We start from the raw sequence: 20,421 nt of genomic DNA, 5'->3' as shown, positions 1-20,421 counted from the left end.
ACAGGACTGTATCTCAATAATGATGCTAGAGGAGCAAGCTTCCCAAGCATGGATAAAAATATTTTAAAACATTTTCTGTACTTTTGAAAATTATTAGAAAGTATTTCTATTACAAGCTTATGAATAAAATTAACTTACTTTTAAAACACCAACAAACCAACAATACCCAACAAACAACCTATAAAATTTCCCCCATTTGGTAAATGAGACATCTTCCTCTGAGTTTCCTTCCTTAAAAATGACAAAGCCAAAAAGACATTATCCATTGAAACCAAATCCGGGCAAGTTATACAGAGTGTGATGCATTTACATGTACTGAAATTCCTGCCTTCATATAGGTACATGATAAAACAAATCAACAGCACAAACATACCTTTTTCAAATGTAACATGTTATGCCTGGACCTCTCCCATCAGTGAATATTTGTACAGCCTGGATTCACCAGGAATCTTGCTAGGGAAAGCCAAGTTGGTGGCAAGGAACAATTGTGCAGAATATGAGAGAGCTGAAAAAGAAAACAGGCAGTTAGACTGTTAACTATGTTAAAGGTTTAGAGTTCTTGGAAATAATGGAGAGGATACAAGATCTGCCAAACCTGTTTACTTGGGGTGTGAGGCTAGCAGTGGTCAGACTTAGAGATTGCTGTAGCCAAAGGAAGTTAGGAAAGGAGTGGCTAAGGAAAAGCTGGGTTAGGGACAGGACCAGCTATGATATATAAAATGCCATTATGATGGATATTCATAGGGAACTGGAGCGACGAAAGGAATCCTTGCCCTTCTTCCACCTCAGAGTTTTATGAATATATCCAAACATACATCCCTGTTTAATAAAAGACATAATAGTTCAACAACTTTTACTCAACTGATTTCAGAGTATTTGATGCTTCTGGAAGTTTGGACCATGCCAGCTAAGATATTTTGGTGTATTGAGGAGTTTACCCTTGATTTAGCATGCCTTCAACTTAATGAATATATTAAGTCTGCTTAACGTCATTTCAAAAAAGAAACATTTATAAGTTCTGTGGTTAGTAACTAGAATACAATAAAAATCACAGAAACAAATGAAGATTCATATTGAAAAGTTCATCTGCCTTGGTCACCAGGTTAAATCACCAGCTATCCAGAGCACCTCTGCACAGTGGCTTGAGTTTTGTGGCTCAGAACTGGCAGCAAATGCTGCCTAGAAAATGGTGGTTTCTGTTGATTTCCCCCCCAGCTTCCTTCAGTCAATAGCAGATAGAATTTCAGTTTTCTCAAAAGACTATAGGCTTAGAATAACAATTCTTACATTTCCAAAGGAGATGATGGAAAACAACAAAAACAATAAAAAAAACCCACACAAACATTCTGGCCATCTGGCCACTGAAAGGCAGAAATAAATGAAGCTCCACTTCACAGAGGCTCTTGTAATGTGCCCATAGGGGCACTGTGGGAGAATCAGGCGCTGTATTTCTACCAAATATCAGCTGTAGATTACAACATGACCTGATATTAATGAAGAAATAGTTTTCTGAAAAAAATGCTAATAAACCTGATGGCTTCCTAGAAGTTTATGGTGATACAGGCAAAATGATGGCATCTGTTTCTGCAATGAGGAAAAGCTTGGATGCGAAAAATAGTAATTAGTGTTTTTAAAATTTGCTGGAAAGAGCTGAAAGCTTGGTACAAACAAATCTTCTGCCTAAAGTCTGGGAGAGCAGAATTTACATTATAGTCAGAGAATGAGAGAAACTGACAGTCCTGACCTATTTTGCAACTAGAGACTGAGTGGAATGGTATCATAAGCACTTTTGGACTGCTGAGACACATTACCATGACTAAATACTCCACTTTTTCAGAACAAGGTTCACCTTAAAACTGTACTTGTATGTGTATTTGGTGTATTTGTAAATATGAATTAGTATTTGGTGTATTTGTAAATATGAATTAGGGCTAATGACCCCACTATGTAGTGAGTAATTACTATTACAATGATGATAAAGTCGAGTTCTGATAATGTACATAAGAATCTTTAAAATGGCATCAAAGAAATCTCTTTTCAGAGACATTTTTCTGACTGAGCTAGCAGAAACCAAACTGAACAGATATATCCTTGACTTGGAATTTTAACTTGGAACTGTGGTTTTTTTGGACAAATCTGTGATCTCTGTTTAGTGATTATATATTAGTTGACCAATGTTTTATTGAAATTTTACCCCCTCCTCAATCTAGGGAAGAATGCAGAAAAATGCTACATTTTCCTTTCCTTTTCCCAATTTTCTAAAAGAATTAAAACATCCCCACCCCCCAAAAAAAAAAACCCAAACAAAAAAAAAGAAAAAAAGGAAAAATCTAGTTTAATTTTGGACAAAGCTTGTCAACTTGTCCTCAATTTGTAATTTTTGCCTTTGCCAAGAAAAACTTTTCAAATGAATATGAAATTTTCATTTTTAGAATATTTTAGGGAAGAAACCATTAATAATTCACATAGATCCTCTACTGAACTGACCCTCTATAAGATATTGTGGAGATCTGTCTCCTCAGGGAAATGGGTGTTATGTCTTCCAGACCTCTTTGATGCCTGGAGATGAACTTTCCTTATGCATGATACCTGTAAATCCTCTATAAATTTTCTAATTACATTAGACAGCCACCTTTGGTCATTGTGCTGGAGATGAGCACAACACATCAGAAACAGTTTATGGCAAGGACAATCCTATTAAGAGACAACAAAAATGACAGTTGTGCTCATTCCTTCCATGAGTATTAAAAATTGGGAGTTGTGCTCATTCCTTCCATGAGTATTAAAAATTCTGATACATTTTCCAACATCCTCCTCACTGGGGGGAACAGCTCTGTTTGAGGCATCTTGGTTTTAGCAGAATTGGAAAAAATAAATTCAAAATACAGGAAAGAGGTTTCAGGCCTATCTTTACATAAATTAATAGATTAACAACTGGTGTCAACACATCTTATAGACCACTAGGAGAAATTTTTCCCTTTTTTACTCATATTAATCAAAAAGTTTATTTTTAATGCAAGCTTTAATCCTTTTTTAAGAATTGCATTTACAGTTATTTCCATCAACTACTAAATTTCTAAGTCAGTTGATATTTCTAAGTGCAGCTTGTGTAAAAGATCACCCACATGACCTCTGACTTTGCAATTGTGATTTTTTTTTTGTTTAGGGTATATTTGATTTTGTTATTTAAGAAAAAAACTCCATTTTATTTCAACTCATATTCTTTCCCACTGAGTACCAAGAGACAACATGGTATTTTGAGGGGCTAATTAAGAGATTGGTGGTGACATTTTAGCAAATCCAATTCCCTGCTGGGAAATATTAATCCTCTCTTTTATTAAATTTTTGGGCAAGACACAAAAAGCCAGGGAAACAAAGCCTTTTAAATATAGTTATTTTGAGGCAGTTGGGTTTTTAACAGTTGATAGGTAAATACTGCAAACCAGAGACAATGACAAAAGGAAAACTTCTAACAAAACTCTAACCCTGGATCAACACTGAGTTTGTCATCTGGTGCCTGCCAACAGAAATAGGTGCTGACCCCATATTACCATGCAGAGCTGAATATTTCAAATCAAGTTCTTTTGCTTAGTGTGGATCAGGAGTCCTTATATAACAGAACAGCCACGTTTCCAGTGAAAACACTTGGTAAGAATTCCTAAGAAACCTTCTATGCAACGGCACAAACATAAAAAATATCAATGGGGAAATGCCTGGAATCCTATTAAGTGACCCTGGAAAACTCCTTATTGAAAGAACATTTTACAAATAGCCTTTCCCTTCAGCACTGTGAGTGCCCTGCTTAAAATAAGAGTTGACAGATAAAGAAATTAGAAAAGCTACACTTCTGGAGTAACAAAATGTGCAAACAACAGAGAAAATGTTTAGTTAATTAAAAAATGTATTTTTAAAAAAAGACCTTTTTGTTTTCCTCCTTCTCACATTTCAGCATGATATCTGTGTTCCACTTTGTTGGCTCTTTTCAGCAAACCACACTTAAAATGCCTCACCCTGGTAAAAGCAGACAACCTGTCACAGCCTCCTACCTCCAGCAGCCCTGGTGATGCCATCGTGGGCAGTGACCTTTTCAGCTCAAATCGAGTCTGTCTTGGCAGGCCAACACTGCATTCCTCCTTCAGCTGCTCTCTGCCGTTCTCAGTCCCCCACTGGGACAAAATCAGCATCTTTATTTTCAGTATTCAGGTCGGAGAGAGTTGGATAGAGCCCCATTGTGAAAAATGCCAAATCACTTGGGTTTAGAATTTTAAAAGTTTAATAGTAATAAAATGGTTATAAAAATAGTAATATAATTGGAGTAATAAAAATTTGGACAATTTGGATTAGGACAATATGAGACAATAAAAACAAAGAGTTACGAATGGTCCGGGTATCTTTTTCTGGGCAAAATAAGCCTGAAAAAGGACACACGTTAACAGAGGATTAACCCTTAAAAACAACAGCCTGTTGCATATTCATACAACTCATACATGGCGCATAAATTCCATTCAAACACAGGATTCTGTCTGATCAGTGTCAACTTCTTCCTCTGAATCCTGACAGTGTCTTCAGGGCTGAGAGAGGTGGGAAGAAGTTCGTTTCTTCTGATAAGGGAGCAATAAATTCTTTTTCCCTGAAAGATTTAGGTGTCCTGTGGCTGCTATCTCAGTGGGAGTGCCTCATTCCTCTCTTTTTTTAAAAAAATATCTTACATGGCATAGTTTCTATTTTAACATTAAGTTATAACCTAAAACTATATTTAACACACTACTTAAGAAAATTAATACAGCATAACTTCCTAACATATATAATATCCATTTTAATATTTGTGAAAAGCTAATCATAAAATACGCATCTTTCACACCCTGTCCCCGGGTGACTTTCACCCGGCCGCAAAGGTGTTTCCTTTGATCATGGGAACAAGCCACTATTTAGCAGGGTTCTGGACTGTGCTTTCCTACAGGCCTAGCACACTGCTTATAATCAATATCCTGATTATAATTAATTAGAGCAATTAATTTAAAATGAACGGGGAAAATGAAGGAAGAGGAAGCGGGGCTGAGCACAGGATAGGCCGTGACTATCCAGGGCACGGCCGCCGCCTCAGCCGCCCTGAGGCGCCTCCCGTGCTGAAAATGATGAATTATATAATTCAGAACCAGCGAACATTCACTTGATAAAAATGTATAAACAGGTGAGAAAGTTTTTTTTATCAGCTTCTATGTGGAGGCCCGAAATTTTGTGGGGCAAGGCAAGTGACCGGCTGACACCGACAGGCGACATTCCCGATTTGTTTTTCCCGAGCATTTCGGGAGAGTTTGGTCAGACCGCGGCTGGCGCCGGAAGTGACGTAATCCCGGCTCGCATGGGAGGGCCCTTCCCTCGCAGCGGCCTTTGGAGCGCCGCCCGCGGCCGCCGGCGGTACTGCAGCTCCCGGCCCCGCCCCGCCCCGCTGCCCCCGCCGGGCGCACGCGCGGTGCGGGCGGGAGCGGGACGGCGGCGGCGGGCGCGGCGTTCCCGCTCTGGGCCCCACCGACACTGTCTCCCCGTGGATTCCGAAGGGGCGGCCGGGCCGGACGGCATCGGGGGGTTGTGGAGGCACAGCAGAGCACGCTGAGCGCGCCCCGGGGCCGTGCAGCCTGCGAGGAGACCCTGCGTCCCGCCCGCCGCAGCGTCGGCCCCGCAGCGTAGCGCGGCAGGAGAGAACCGCCCGCCCGAGCGAGTGAGTGCCGCGGGTCCCACACGTCGAGGCGCGAGGGGCGGCCGGGCACGAGCGGGACCCGAGCAGGGGAGTGCGGGCTGGGGATGGAGGGAGCGGGGCGGCGGCGGGGTTCGGGGGGGTCGCACCGGTGCGAGTTCGCTGGGTTCGGAATGCGCGGATCGGTCCGTGAGGTGCGCAGGCAACGCGCGGCGTCCCCGGCACGGAGCGAGCGGACTCGGGAGTCCAAGCGGAACGGCAGCGCCGCGGCCACGGGGGCGCGGGGTGGCCCTGGCGGCATCCGGCTTCCGCTTCCTCCCGCCGGGAGCCGCAGCGACAGCGCTGCGACACCGCCGGGGCCCGGCACCCGGCCCCGCTGCCTCCGGCACCGCCGGGACTCCGGCCCTTCGGTACTCGGGTGATGCCGCCCCCTGCAAACCTCCAGGGGAGCCTTGCTGGCGAACGGCTGCGTTAAATAGGGCAGTGAAGCTCCTGGGCGTAGCTCTGTAGGTCAGCGAAGCATCTGCGTTGTGTCGTTTTAAACAAGAAGAGCTTGTTAATCGAACAAGAGTTAGGCTGCGTATCAGGGAAAGGTTCTTCCCCCAGAGGGTGTCGGGCACTGCCCGGGCTCCCCAGGGAATGGTCACGGCCCCAGGGCTGCCAGAGCTCCAGGAGCCTTTGGACACCGCTCTCAGGGATGCACAGGGTGGGATTGCTGGGGTGTCTGTGCAGAGATTGTTGGGGTGTCTGTGCAGGGCCAGGGGTTGGACTCGACGATCCTTGTGGGTCCCTTCTAACTGAGGATATTCCGTGATTCTTTGAGATGTTTCTCATAATACTTCTATCTCAGCTTGTTCAGAAATGTGCTCCGAAAACTGTGAAGTTTGTGAACACCAGCCAGATGTAGGTTTGTGTTGGTTCTTGTTTCACGGGATGGAATACACCTCACGTTCTCTGTTAGGTCCTCTACAATGCTTTTAAAGAGAAAGTCTGTAAACACAGGCGGGTACAGAGAACCTGGAGCTTAGGTCAACAAGGTTTTCCCTCGTTTGGTGGGGGGCAGGCTTTGTAGTTAGTGTGCTCTTTCAATAACTCAAATATTTAATGTAATAATGAAACTAATACATTTAAATAATGCTATAGTATATTAAATACATAATATACATAATGTAAGTATATGCAGAATATATATGCAGAACACTTTTATTTATTATAAATTAAAATGTATTACATAATATAATACATTCTACCTAAAAATTATGTAATTTAATAATAATTTAAATAAAGGTGACTTTAAAATAACTTCTTTTTTAGTTTTTCAATGGGTTAGATTGAAATGATCTCCCAGGGATTATCAAGCAAGGATGTCTACTTCCAGGACAGAGTGGATTAGGGCATTTAAATATGTATACACAGGCCAATCTTTGTCCCTCTGCTTCCAGAAGCTCTAGTAACTTGACCTAGTAATTTGTGATGTGTGTCAGACAAAATTCAGGACTTGGCAGTGTGATCTCTAAGGCTGCTGTGCTGCTGGATGGACTGTTCAACATATAAACAAGATATCTTGTAACAATGTATTGTTACAATGTCTGGCTCTGAAATTCAGCTTTTTGTGTATTTTTAAATATTTTTTCTGGGCAGGTCTTAATCACAAACTCAGGGGGGTTTTGGAAGCATTTTAGTTGTGCTTGCTTGAGATTTAAATTGCAAACAAGCTACATATTTCCTTTAGAAAGTTTTCATATTTAGTGTCAGAAGATATAACCATAGTTAGTAAAATACCTCTTCTTTTCACATAAAATTCCAGTAGTATGATTGCTTGCCAGGTTTTTTAGATTGAGTTCAGCTGCCATGTTTTCTTTCTTTGGTTTTGTACACAGCTCATAAGTTGTACTTTAGTAAAATGGGATTCAGAACAGTTATAGACATTCCTTCTGCAAAGCTGATTTTGTTTTACATCACAGAGATAACCAGAAAAATGATGATTTCTTACAGTGGTTGCTCTAAAATCCACGGCATGACTTATGTGTACTTTGTAGGAAAGCCAATCTCATTTTTTTGTAATTTTTTAAAAAATTTCGAATTAATAATGGCCAACCAATCCAATTTTTTAAAGGAGAGCATTGTCTTCAGTCTTAACCAAGCTCTCTGGTCAGTTGATTCAGTGGGTCCTCATTAGTATTTATTGTAGGTGTTATGAAGCAGGTCACTGTTTTCTTGCTGCTTACATGGCTACCCTGAGGCAGTGATGTGCAGTGGAACATGGAATGTTTTAACCACAGCTTTGGGGTTTTTGTAGCCCTTCAGAATGAGAGTATATGAGTTATGGTTCTGAAAGGAATTTTTCCAGCTGCTAAAGAAAATCTATCCCATAACTGAACTGTCCATTTCTGTTGTTGCTTTAATTTAAGATGGAATGTGGCTGATCACCACAGCTTTAACCTCAAGTGCTGCTGATTGTTTTTGTCACATTTGGTGGCAAAACCAAACAACATTTGGTTTTCAGTCGTCATTCCAAACTTTACTTACTGCTACATGACCTGCAGCTCCTTCTTTGTTCTAAGAAATACAAATTGAAGATCACTGCCACTTAGAATTTAATTTCTGTGCAATTCTTTCTAGGACTTTTTGTTTCTTCCACAGAGGTGGGGAAAAATGGCAAAGAGAATTGCAGAAAAGGAACTGACTGACCGAAACTGGGACCAGGAGGATGAAGCTGAAGAGGTAAAATTCACGTTACTTCCCCCCGTGCACGCCTGCAGACAGTAGAGTAGCTGTTTACATTTGTTGTGTATTTTGTGCATAAAACCTACAGCAGAACTGGTTAAAAGTTTAGCAGTTAAAGATAATTTTATAGAAGTGGATTTTTAAAAATGATTTTTATAAAGCTTCCAGTTATGCAGACTGGATAGCAAAGCAGCTTTTAAGAGTTAAAATTTCATCAGTGGGAAAGGAACTTCATGTCTCTAGAGGGAACCCCAGGCTTGTTAAAATGCTTTTGGACTCTTCAAATGTGTGATAGGTATTTATTGAATTGACAGGAAAAGTAGATTTGATTTCTGGAGATAAATGCTCTGTATGCCTCCAGTTTTTTTTTTTTCTTGAGGGTCTGTAATTTTAGAGCTATATTAATTTTAGATTAATTTCCCCACACAGCCAGAGGAATTAGGCAAATTGTTAAATGGTATGTTCCACCTGATTGTAAAAAAACCATTTTCACCTTTAATGTCTCATACTTCCTTATGGCTCATGTTTAAACAAACTGGTTTAGTTTTTTGTCCAACTAAAAGTATTAAATGCATAGGCCCAGTAAATGTAAAAAAGAAAACTGTTTCTTCCAGGAATTTGAATATAAGAAAACTTAATTTCCTCATTTGTTGCAGGGTGGTACTAAGCCATTAAATAATAATTAAATGTAGTTAATGTGTTGGTTCTTGTCTTTGCTAGTGTTTGAACCACAACAGGCTGCTGGAGGTTGCCTTAGAGCCCACATCTCCATATATATGCTCCAGACAGTGGATTACTGACAGATTCCCTTCAGCAGAGAGATCTTAGAGCTGTGTTTTAAAAGAACAAAGCAAAACTTACGTTATTTTTTGTAATAAAATGGAAATAGCACAGAGAGAAATGTAGTGCAGAACCAGAGTTTTCCAAGTACCAGCTCACATGCAGGCAGCTGCTAAGCTGATTGACAGTGCTGGATTTTTGGAGTGGGCTGGTTTTTAACTTCTTCCCTTGTTTGATTTGGTAGCAGTGTTAGAGTCATGTTCAAAACCTGATCTTGGCCATCCCTTCATGTTGTGCATTTTAAATGTTCCACTAATGATTCCATAACTTCCTCTTCAAGGTGGGAACATTCTCTGTGGCAAGTGAAGAGGTCCTGAAGAACAGAGCTATTAAAAAAGCAAAGCGTCGAAACGTTGGGACAGAGGTAACGTGGTCACTGAACATGAGTGCTGTACTCAGTTACAAAACACAACATCATGCTCAGGTTTTTACTTCCTTAGGTTTGTAGTGATGCTGAATAAAGTTTTCATTTCAACTCACCAGGTCATATGTGCATATGAACTTTGGCTTTACTGCTCCATGCTAGGAATAAGGCTAAGGCAAAAAAAGGGTAATACTAGTTTGACTGGTGAGCAGGGTGTTCTTGCATGTTTTTGAAGTAAAAATAAAGAGTGCTTCAGACACAATGTTGTTTGCAAATAGGTAAAACAGCATTTTTACTGCTTTACTTCCATTTTGTGTTATCCTATCAACATTCTTCTCACCCTTACTTCAAACCACACCACTGTACCAGCTGCTAGGGAGAAAATTAACTCTGTCCCAGCCAAAACCAGGATAACAGACTGGACAAAATCTAAAACATAGAAGAGATGGCAGGACAGCTGAAGTTGTGTAAGAAACCTGTGAAATATTTACAAAAAGGTCAACTTGAAACTTACTGATGTTCCTACATGGAGCAAGCAGAATGCTGCTGTGAAAAGGACAGCAGTTTAACTGGAATGTCCAGAGAGAAAGGTGGGACAGATCAGAGAGAAGCACAATAAAAATGCCTACCTAGGAATGAGAAGCAGAGGACTGCACTGGAAAAGAGAGCACAAAAGGAAGCAAAGAGATCCATAGCCACAAGATCAGATACTGGAATACAACCTGAAATTGACAAGCTTTGCCATTTCTTCAATGGCAAAAGCAGATGAAACTTGGAAGCAGTTCTCTTCTGCTGGTTTTCCAGAGACACTGAAAGTTCACTTTGAGTAGTAAAAGTTCATTACCTCCAAAGGCCTAAAAATTGCAGTGCTTTATTTGCATGTTAATTGTACTTTGTCTTTTAGAAACACCTAAGAAACTAAACCATAAAGTAATGCAGTTGCAAAGACAGTGATCAGAGCTGGGTAATGAAAAGGTTGCAGAGATGGATATTTTGTGGTCAAGTAGAGTCTGTCTTTGCATCTTCTATCAGTCACATTGGAATATTTTGGGCAAATCACAAGAGGTTTCATAGGTGACTCCAGAATGATGAGTTGATTAAAGTATTGGGCTCTTGACTGTCATTTTAAGTGCTAAAAGTTGTTGAAAATAAACCTGAAATTACATAATCTTGTGTAGTTATTTAAAGAGAAACCAGATTACAGATTTCCAAAATGTCTAATAGGTAGTCAAATACATCCACAGCTCTGAGCAACTTCCATGTATCCACATCCTAGACCCAGTTTGTTTTCATACCAAACATCTGAGTCTTTTAAAAACAGTAGCAGTGTGTATCATAAGGAAGCTGTTAATTTTGTGTGCATAGCTTACACAGTAATGCATGGAATGACACACTGAACTAGGGAAAAATAAACAAAAGGTACCAGGAATATTAAGTGGGGATGGGATTTGTGTGGAGAAAATGTATGTAACTGGTTGTCTCTTTTTTTTTTTCTCCCCAGTCTGAAAGTGGAGGAGCTTTTAAAGGGTTTAAAGGCTTTGTATTGCCTTCTGGAAAAGGAGGAGGAGGCTTCAGTGGATTTGGGAATGGTGCAGGAATAAAGCCTTTGGAAGGGCTGTCTAATGGAAGCAGTAGTGTCTCTAGTACTCCTTCTTTCAGCAGTTTGAAGAGCACCTCTGAAACACAATCAGCATTTGGTAAGTTTTAAATAAGCACACATATTTATCAACACCTTCGGTCATAAAATTTGTAGGGTCATTTTCGTAGTGAAAAAAACAAATTTAGATCATCTTATAGTTGTGATTTAAGGTTTTGAGACTTCATACCTCTTTGTAAGATTTCTTATTATTTTAGAGTGCTGGAGGGACAAGTTTTCATCTGCATGCAATTTAAAGAGGTGGCAACTAAATTCATATTTCTAATACTGGAGGTAAAAGTTTTCTAGGCACAGATGGAAATGGAAAGCACTGGCATAAGGCAGTCTGTAAAAGGTATAAAGCATCTGGTGACATGTCCCAGTTCTTTGAATTTAAATAAAAAATACGTGCTGCATAGCTAAAGTCTTCATATTTTTTCCTTGTGCATCTGATGTTGCAGACAGTCTTACTAGAAATTTATCTGTTACCATTATACCTATATTTTAAGACATTTTAAATACTTCAGCATGTTGAGCTGTCATGCTTTGGAATTCCCTGAGGAATGTTAGTTCTGTCCCTTTGTGCTGGACATGCAGAAATGTTAACCCTTATTTTGGAGTCACCATGCCATAGAATAGAAATGGTGGAGTTTGAACTTTGGAGTAATGTGGATTTCAGTTAGCTTGAATAAATTAAGGGAAACTGAAATATTCAATGAGAATTTTTCTAGTTTGCTTCTTAGGGTTTTTTATACAGAAGTGCTCAAAAGCTTGTAAAATTATGGGCTAGTGCACTCAGGGTGATTTAAAGCACAAAGTGCAAGAGATAAGTTGAGTTTTTTGATTTAATAAGCATTACAGCTTGCTGAAGTTGTTAGATTTTTGTAAGATTTTGAAGGTTTTGGCAAAATATAAGACATGTATTTTTTTTAATGTTCTGTACAAGATGTCTTTGGATTTTTTTATACACCGGTCTACTCCATCTACTTTGTCTATCCCTAACTTACTTGTCTTGTAAATGAAAACTTGGGTCAGCTCACTGGCATGGGAGTACCTGGGGCACAGTATGGTGACCCAAAAGAAGGAACTCAGCTAAGTAAGGATGAGTGATTTGGTTAAGAAATATTGAGTGTGTTAGGCTTTTAAGAGAGTTGTGTTTTCTGGGTAAAAAATAAAAGGTTCTGAGCCACTTTTCTCACTAGGTCAGGAAAGCATCTGTGTTATTTTTTAAACCAGAGCTTATTAAGCAAATGAGTTAAGTTGGATATCAGGAAAAGGTTCTTCCCCCAGAGGGTGTTGGGCACTGCCCAGGCTCCCCAGGGAATGGTTACAGCCCTGAAGCTGCCAGAGCTCCAGAGTATTCAGACAATGCTCTCAGGCACAGGGTGGGATTGTTGGGGTGTCCTGGGCAGGGCCAGGAGCTGTACTCCATGATCCTGTTGTGTCCCTCCCAGCTCAGGATATGCTATAATTCTGTGATTTTTCTGTAACAGGATCCCCAATGTCAAACGGCCCCACTGCTGCTGTGTTTGCTGAGAAGAAGGCTGCCAGCCCCACAGCCAACGGCAGCAGCCAGCCCTGCTCCTCAGGCAGCACCTTGGGCACAGCACCCGGCTCTGGCTCCTACCACAAACAGCTGGCTGCCCTCAACTGCTCCGTTCGTGACTGGATAGTGAAACACGTTAACAGCAACCCCCTGTGCGACCTCACCCCCATCTTCAGGGACTACGAGCGCTACCTGGCCAGCATCGAGCAGCAGCACGGGGGCAGCAGTGACAGCAGCTCCGAGAACGAGAGCGGCAAGACCCCGGGCCCGCAGGCTGCTCCTGTGTTCGGGAGTTCAAAGCTCCAGCAAGGCTCCACGTTTTTGTTTAACAGCAAAACTGAGGATACTTCAGACAAAAAACCTGAAGCTGCATTAGAAAAAAGAGACCCGTTGTTAGGAGCTACATCAACTGTCTCGTTTAATTTTGGCAAGAGTGTTGACAGTTCTGTTTTGTGTTCCCTCGGTTCAGGAACAACTAGTAGTTTCTCGTTTTCTCCAGGGAATTCAGGTTTCTTTGGAAAAGATGCAAACCAGGCCAAGCCTGTCACCGCAGCATCCACCAGTTCATTGGAAGCTCAAACAGACAGTGGCAATAATGATGACAAAGGTAAATTCTATGTATTTCTATTTATAGTTATTTTAATGGTCAGCTGTGAGTGTATGTGACTTAAGAATACTAAAAAAATGCAATATTAAGTTCACTGAGATGATGGCATGGTGTAGTGTCCAGGAGGTTTAGGCTGGATATCAGAAAAGGTTCTTCCCCCAGAGGGTGCTCAGGCACTGCCCAGGTTCCCCAGGGAATGCCAGAGCTCCAAGAGCATTTGGACCACACTCTCAGGCACAGGGTAGGGTGGTTGGGGTGTTCTGGGCAGGACCAGGAGCTGGATTCCATGATTCTGGTTGGTCCTTTCCAACTCAGGAAATTCTGTATTCTGTGATCATCGTCATTCTTCAATTTGAAATGCAGAATTATACCCCTAATCAGGAGAACCCAGCCTTATGTAAGCACCACCAAAACTATGTGCTTATCAAGACTTACTTCTGTCAAATTTGTACTTTATATTGTAATATACAAAATAATCCCATATATGAGGACAGGAATTTATGAAGTTTTAATCAGCTAGTATGTTCACCTTTCAGCCTGCTGGACTTCTCAATCCCACTGGTTTTCCTGGAAGGTTTATCAAGAGATCTCTGCAGTAAACAGCATGATATACAGAACAGTTCAGTCCATTTTACTGAATAGATTGTAAGGAGGCCAACGAAGCTACATAGTACCTGACAGCTTTACTCTGGTCTTTGCCTGTGCTGAATACAATAGGCTGATAGAAATCCCAGTACCTAAGGGGCTGGAAAGGCATAATCTGCCACTGTCTCTTATCTGTCATTCTGCAGCTAATTCCCTTCCCCCAAATTAAATCTGGCTCTTGGAACTATTTACTGTGCTTTACTTGAACCCATTTGTGGAGCATACTCTTTGAAATGTGAAAACTGTTTCTGTTCAAACAGAAGCTTTTGACTTACTAAGCTTTATATTGTTGGTGTTTGATTGTTTGGTATGGATTGGATATTTTCATCCCACTTAAACTGAAGGTGAGGATGAAGTTGCTTTAAGAGCTGAATGAAAAGCAAGTAACCCTTTTCTTTGTAGCTGAAGCTGCTGCAGAGTACACATGGACTGAAAGGTGTCCATGTCAACCATGGTGGGCATAAGGCACTTCCAGTACAGTGCCAAAATCTGTGCTCACAACATTAACATATTAAAACTTTCTATTTAAAGGAGGGGAAGAGGAGGAAGAAGAGCCACCAAAAGTCATTGTTAATGAAATAAAAGAAGATGATGCTTTCTACTCAAAGAAGTAAGTGACTTTAACTTGGAAAATAAAATTAATACCTGTGTATTGCTATTCTTCACCACTGCAGTGCATCATTAATAACATGTCCCTGACTTCGTAATAAATAAAGCTTGTTAGGAATCCACATAGAATACGGACTTGTCACAAAATTTAATTACAGGCAGGAGTATGTAAGATCTTACTAAAATTCTCCTGTATATTGGACACAGCTCTAATAGTTTGTGTTGTACATGTGATCAGCTTTTTAACAAGTGAAGATGTTTCTGCCTTCATCAGGTTTTGTACAATTAAGTTGCAGGACCTTGGGCCTTTACCACAGAAACCTTATAAAATACTGCTGGAAAATTCACCAGGTGGATTTGCACAGCCTAAAATAAGACTCTTCAGTTGGAAAATGCTGATTATTATTAGATAAAGGAGTGAACAAGTTGTGCTTTTAAGCTCAAAAATGAAACTGGTTCCACTAGAAGCAGTTTTTCAAAGCTTCAGTAGTCCCAAGTAATTGCATGTCTGCTTGACACTCAGCACAGAATTTGTCCTGCTACAGAAAGTCATTAGCTGTATCTGAAAAACATGTGCTACTTTAATAAATGGCTTTAGGTTTATTAGAGCCTCACTTAAAAATATTTATAAATTGTACATTAAAGTCCTATTATAACTTCAGAATGATACAGCCAGTTCTTAAGGCTTTCTAATTAGTTTATTTTAAAAGTAGCCTACATTTATTGCTCCTCAGAGGCCCTGAGTACAGGTTGCTGTGCCTTTTACTTTTCCCTGAAAGTAATACATTTATCATTTCAGTACTGAAAGAAATAATTCACTTTCTCTTTGATCTCCAAGTGCTGTCCATTAGCACATGAAACAAGGTCAAGAATAATAAAGATTTATGTTACTCAGCATGTTAAATCGTGATTACTGTTACTGTGAGTCAGATGGATACATGTATCTGGGAGATATCTTTTTATTTCATCTCTGCATGGCTGCACAAACATGGATTTGGGTTTTATTTTTTCTCCACAGGTGCAAACTGTTCTACAAAAAGGATAATGAATTTAAAGAAAAAGGTGTAGGAACATTACATTTAAAACCAGCAGGAAATGAAAAAACTCAACTCTTAGTACGAGCAGATACCAATTTAGGTAAGTACATTTATCCTAGTAACAAGTTTCGATGTCAGAATTCCTTGCTAAGCATTAGGATTTTTTGATCTTTTTTTACCCAGCATTAACAGATACAATTAGTGAAAACTTTTCTACTTTTTTTCCTAAATAATTTAGAAAACTGACAAACACCTGGATGCCTCTAGTGAGCATTACAAAAGAGAGCCCATGAAGCAGTGCAAGAAGTGAAAGGCTATGGTGTATGTTTGGGGATACAAAGTACCTGTTTTACCCCGGTTTGTCCAGATTAACATGTCTGTCTGTATCAGAACATTTTGCTTTGCATATGAACTGCATCTGGTGGTCAGAATGAGGAACTTGGCATAAACTAAGCATTGTGACTGGATTCCTCATTGGCTGCTTCTCCCTTGTCCCCTTCCCTTTCTCCTGTGTCCCCCTACTATCATTTGATATTCAGGTTCCTCCATTTAAAAAAGGAGGATGCAGTATTTGCAGAGATTTTCTCATTTCTAGTGAGGAAAGAAATCTGAGAACAATGGCCATGAACAGATGCTTAGGAAAGAAGAAGACAAACATACATGATGTTTGTGAATTGCCTTTCTTCCAAACACCCCCCTAAATATCTAGTTAGTGTCTATACTAACACTGTATTGCAGTAAAAGCTAGAAAATGGCTAATGGTAATTTTTTCCCCTCCTCAAATGCAGGAAATATCCTGTTGAATGTTCTAATTCCACCTAAGATGCCATGCACAAGAACCGGAAAAAACAATGTTCTTATAGTGTGTGTTCCTAATCCACCCATCGATGAGAAGAATCCAGCTGTTCCTGTCACTATGCTAATAAGAGTGAAAACAAGTGAGGATGCAGATGAGTTGCACAAAATCTTACTGGAGAAAAAGGAGGCTTAAATAAGTTGCAGTCCATAATTTGAGGATTTATTGCCAAACTGCTGCTGCTCTTTTTTTTTCTTCCGTAACTTCATTTGAACATTTAATTCTTTTCTCTGATATTAAGAACTGTTACAGGAATTCTGGAAAACTGATGTGAGGAAAAGCTAAACTAGCTAATAAAAGCTTTAATAGAACACAAGTGTTGGACTGTTCTCCCTCATTTTCAGTATCTAAATGCAGGACCTCTTCTGGATAAAGCACATGGATGTAAATCCAAGCGTATGTTTTTAGCACCAGTCAACCAAATGGACAGAAATCTGAGTACAAAAACATGGTACCAGAGCTTCCTTACAGACTGTCATACAATGCAAGCACCTCCTGTTTTGGGAAGGGAGGATGTTCAAGCTTAACCTGTTACAACTGTTTCTAGAATGCAGATTTTTAATAGGTCTGTTGTATTCTGGTGAGACTGATTTTTTAGACTCAGTGACAGTACTGCATCCCACCAGTGATGATCTCCATTGTGCTGGGTCTGTACCCTTGCAGACCTATGTGCTTTCAGGACTCAGAGACTGCAGAAATTTAAAAGAGAATTTGCTTGTGTAGTCTTGTTGACACTAGTGGTTCCTCCAGAGGAACTGTCAGTTCTGTTCTTACTGTAGCAACAAGTGAATGATGTGCAATATGGTACAAGCAGACAACTGGAAGACAGTTTTATCTTGGACACACTGGCATCCCCTGGCTTCTGACAGATCAGAACAAAGGGTTGCATTTCCACATGGTCCTTCCAAGGTGTTTGTCCCTAGTCCTAAAATCCAGCTGAGGCAGAGCTGGACGCGCTGCATTGCTCCTCCTGCTGGTACTTTGCTGAAGAGAGCTCTTCCCACAACAAACTTCAGGACTTTTAAAGACCTTTCTGTTGCCTGTTGCCCTTGCCAGGAGACACATGCACAAGGGTGTGTGTCAGTATGTATTTTTCCATGTGATAAAAATGCTATGCTGCACTGCATCAAGCAAAGCAGCAGAGTGCAGCTTTGGCAGAAGCTTTCTGTTGCATGTGGGGAGCATGGGGTAATTTGTAAACTTAGTTTTCAGCTGTGATAAAATTAACCAGGTGGCAATAATTTGGGGATCAGAACATTCATTCTGGTCTTGGTTTCGTTCTCAACTTTGTCAGACTGTGTTTGGTGGTTAAATCCTTCTTTTTTTCAAATGTTTGCTGGAAGCTCCTTCCCTAGTAACTTTTTCTACTTTGCTTCCAACTCTGGGACTTCTTCAAGAGCTTGATGATAATATGAAACTTGAACTGCTCTCAGATGTGTCACACTGACCAGCTCTGGCAAGATGGAACAAACATGCTGTCTTGCCTCTGGCTAATGTGACACAGAGGAAAAACCCCTTTCCTTAAAAAAAGTCAGTGTGAAACAATTCATACAGGGGACCTGGTGATCCAGCACAGTGGCATCCTGTGGGCAGGGAGTAAGGAATAACACCATTTGATGAGGTGCAGCACATCTCACCTGTACCCCTGCTCTGCAGGGGAGCAAATGGCTGCCTGTAGGCCTAATTCACTGCACAATTCAGGTTATGGCCTTTTTTCCCCTCTTCATTAAAAGGAGGAAAATCTTGATTTTATCTATAGCCCTGTTGACCAAAGTTCCAAAAGAAAGGCCTTTGCTCACATTCCAGCCACGCTTGGTGTACAAGAATTGCATTTTTAACACTGGAGTGTGAAGGGAGCTTAGATGCCATTTGAGATATCTGAAAAATAAACTGGTGCCTTTGGGGATTCTTTTTGCATCTGGCTAAGTACTTAAACCATTAAAAGTCAGTGACATTGCTTTCCTCAAAATAAGATATACTTTTTTTAAAAAAAAGTCTTGCTGCTACCTAAATTGGAGGCCCAAAGCTGACAGGGTGTGTCTAAATGTGTATGAATGAAAAGCAGAATGCTGCCTAAGAGTTTAGTCCAGGCTCTGGTCCAAGGGCTCAGTTAATTTTGCATTTGTCTTTTGACTGTAGTGTCTTAACCCTGTCTCTGTACAGAAAGGTTTATAGACAGAGCTCTGGTTGTACAGCCCATAAAGAAAAGTTCTGTGTATAAAAGCTTGGCCTTTTCTTTGCTTACTTCCAAAAGCTCATGGATTTGGAACTGTTCCTTCATCCTGAGAAAAATGGACCAACAAACTGAACTTAACACTTCTTTCCTTATGCCTGCCTCTAAAGAGGGGCAGTTGTTAGCTTTTGCACACATGGATGTGGCCCAATTCTGACAGTGCACCTCTGGCCTGTTTCCAAGCAGAGGGCACAGAGTGAATGGAAAAATAAGTAGATGAATAATAAATTGTGTTGGAAAGAATTAAACCTTATCCTAGCCATCATAGCAAGTAACACCTGAATTCTTCTGTGCATGTATTTAATCAGTAAAGCCAGGGGAAGGTAAAAAATTGAGATGTCACCTTCATTAGAATGTCAAATATATGCATAAACATACAATTTTGAACATTTTACATGGGGACAATTGCCTCTAAAAGGACAGGGAAGCATTTCCCTGCAAAGCAGATTTTAATCAACATTAATTCATGGTGACTGTACCATTATGTGGACTTTGAAGCAGGAAAAGATAGTCATACACTGACAAACTTGGTGCTCAGGTATAAAGCACAGCCTTTTCCAGCACTTTAGAAATTTTTGATGATGCTTCAGTTTCTGTTTAAGAACTACTAAAATATAGAAATGCTGTAAAAGGCCAGAGATTGTTAAATAGAAATAAAGGCCTTAAATGAAAAAGCAAATTTCATGGAGACCACAGACATCAGTGTACTACTGCCTTCATAACAAACTGGCACATGCTGTCCAAGGAAAGAATTTTGATCAGAATTCCAACTCAAGGAGGCATTCCTGTGTCTTGGTTGGTAATCTGTGTAACAGCTGGATATCAGATACCTGATATTAAAGATGCAAGTTTCTGCCCCAATCTGCATTAATGCCTTCGTTGTTCCAGGTGTTTGTAGATGTTGGAGTGTCTTAGCCATTCCTCCTCCTCTGATTTTGAAGTTTCAGCTGGAAAATAAACATCTCTGCTTCTTTTAATTATCAGAGTAATTTCTAAGGGAGATTATTACAGTTGGCTTGAATTTTATTTCAGAATATTAAATTGCAGTATGCAAGGTTTAATTTGGATGGGCAACACTGTGTTCCTCTAAGCCCTTCTGGCTGATGGATGTGAAAGTTTATATTAAATTTACAGTTCAAATGAACATACTGTAGAACATAAACCAATCAGGAGGTTTGCTGTGCTATTGAAACTGAAGTTCAGCTCCCTTTGCAGCACTGTAACATTTAAACTGTCGTTAAAGATTGACTTTCTGATGCCTTAACTTATTTGCATTTGATAAAATTTTGTAGCTGGTGCCTGTGTGCAGAAATTACCTGACATTAAACAATTTAAAGTGGCATGAGCTAGTCTAAATCCAATGAAGATGCTGAATGTGATGATTTGTTAGTTGTTAGCAGATTTCAAAATGCTCTGAATTTTTCAGTGGATACTTAAGTTTTACATAATGTGTATGTTAATGTTTTCATTAGTTCTGATACATTGAGGTCATGTACAAAAATCCATGGAAAATGTGAATAAATGAATGGAAGATTCATTTGTCTGGGGTGAATCACTTTCATTTTGAGTGTCGAACATGGAGTAATAAAATGAATTGTACAGCCAGTGGCTTGCAGGTGAACTCCT

At 40.2% G+C, this 20,421-nt stretch overlaps 1 protein-coding gene across 4 annotated transcripts; it reads left to right on the top strand.

Moving 5' to 3' along the window:
• Positions 1–5,464: 5,464 nt before the first annotated feature.
• NUP50 (nucleoporin 50) lies at positions 5,465–20,332 on the top strand. Of its 4 annotated transcripts, none has more exons than XM_030238654.2 (8): positions 5,465–5,719; positions 8,339–8,419; positions 9,543–9,626; positions 11,128–11,323; positions 12,756–13,415; positions 14,592–14,670; positions 15,688–15,806; positions 16,495–20,332. In XM_030238654.2, the coding sequence occupies exons 2-8, from the start codon at positions 8,351–8,353 to the stop codon at positions 16,695–16,697; spliced, it is 1,410 nt and encodes a 469-aa protein (XP_030094514.2). In that variant the 5' UTR covers positions 5,465–5,719; positions 8,339–8,350; the 3' UTR covers positions 16,698–20,332. The 4 variants fall into 4 exon arrangements, with proteins under 4 accessions (XP_030094514.2, XP_030094513.2, XP_050826109.1 ...); XM_030238653.2 differs by having other exon boundaries at positions 8,318–8,419; XM_050970152.1 differs by lacking the exon at positions 5,465–5,719 and adding an exon at positions 6,052–6,205.
• Positions 20,333–20,421: the final 89 nt, after the last annotated feature.

Source organism: Serinus canaria, chromosome 1A, assembly GCF_022539315.1.
Source record: "Serinus canaria isolate serCan28SL12 chromosome 1A, serCan2020, whole genome shotgun sequence".
NCBI lineage: Eukaryota > Metazoa > Chordata > Aves > Passeriformes > Fringillidae > Serinus > Serinus canaria.
Note: the sequence above shows the minus strand (reverse complement) of the source record. Positions and strands in the feature narration are given on the sequence as shown.

Coding starts and splice junctions, on each gene's coding strand:
- NUP50 (XM_030238654.2), top strand. CDS start 8,351: ATGGCAAAGAGAATTGCAGAAAAGGAACTGACTGACCGAAACTGGGAC. Junction 11,324..12,755: donor TGAAACACAATCAGCATTTG/GTAAGTTTTAAA, acceptor TTTCTGTAACAG/GATCCCCAATGTCAAACGGC. Junction 15,807..16,494: donor ACGAGCAGATACCAATTTAG/GTAAGTACATTT, acceptor CCTCAAATGCAG/GAAATATCCTGTTGAATGTT.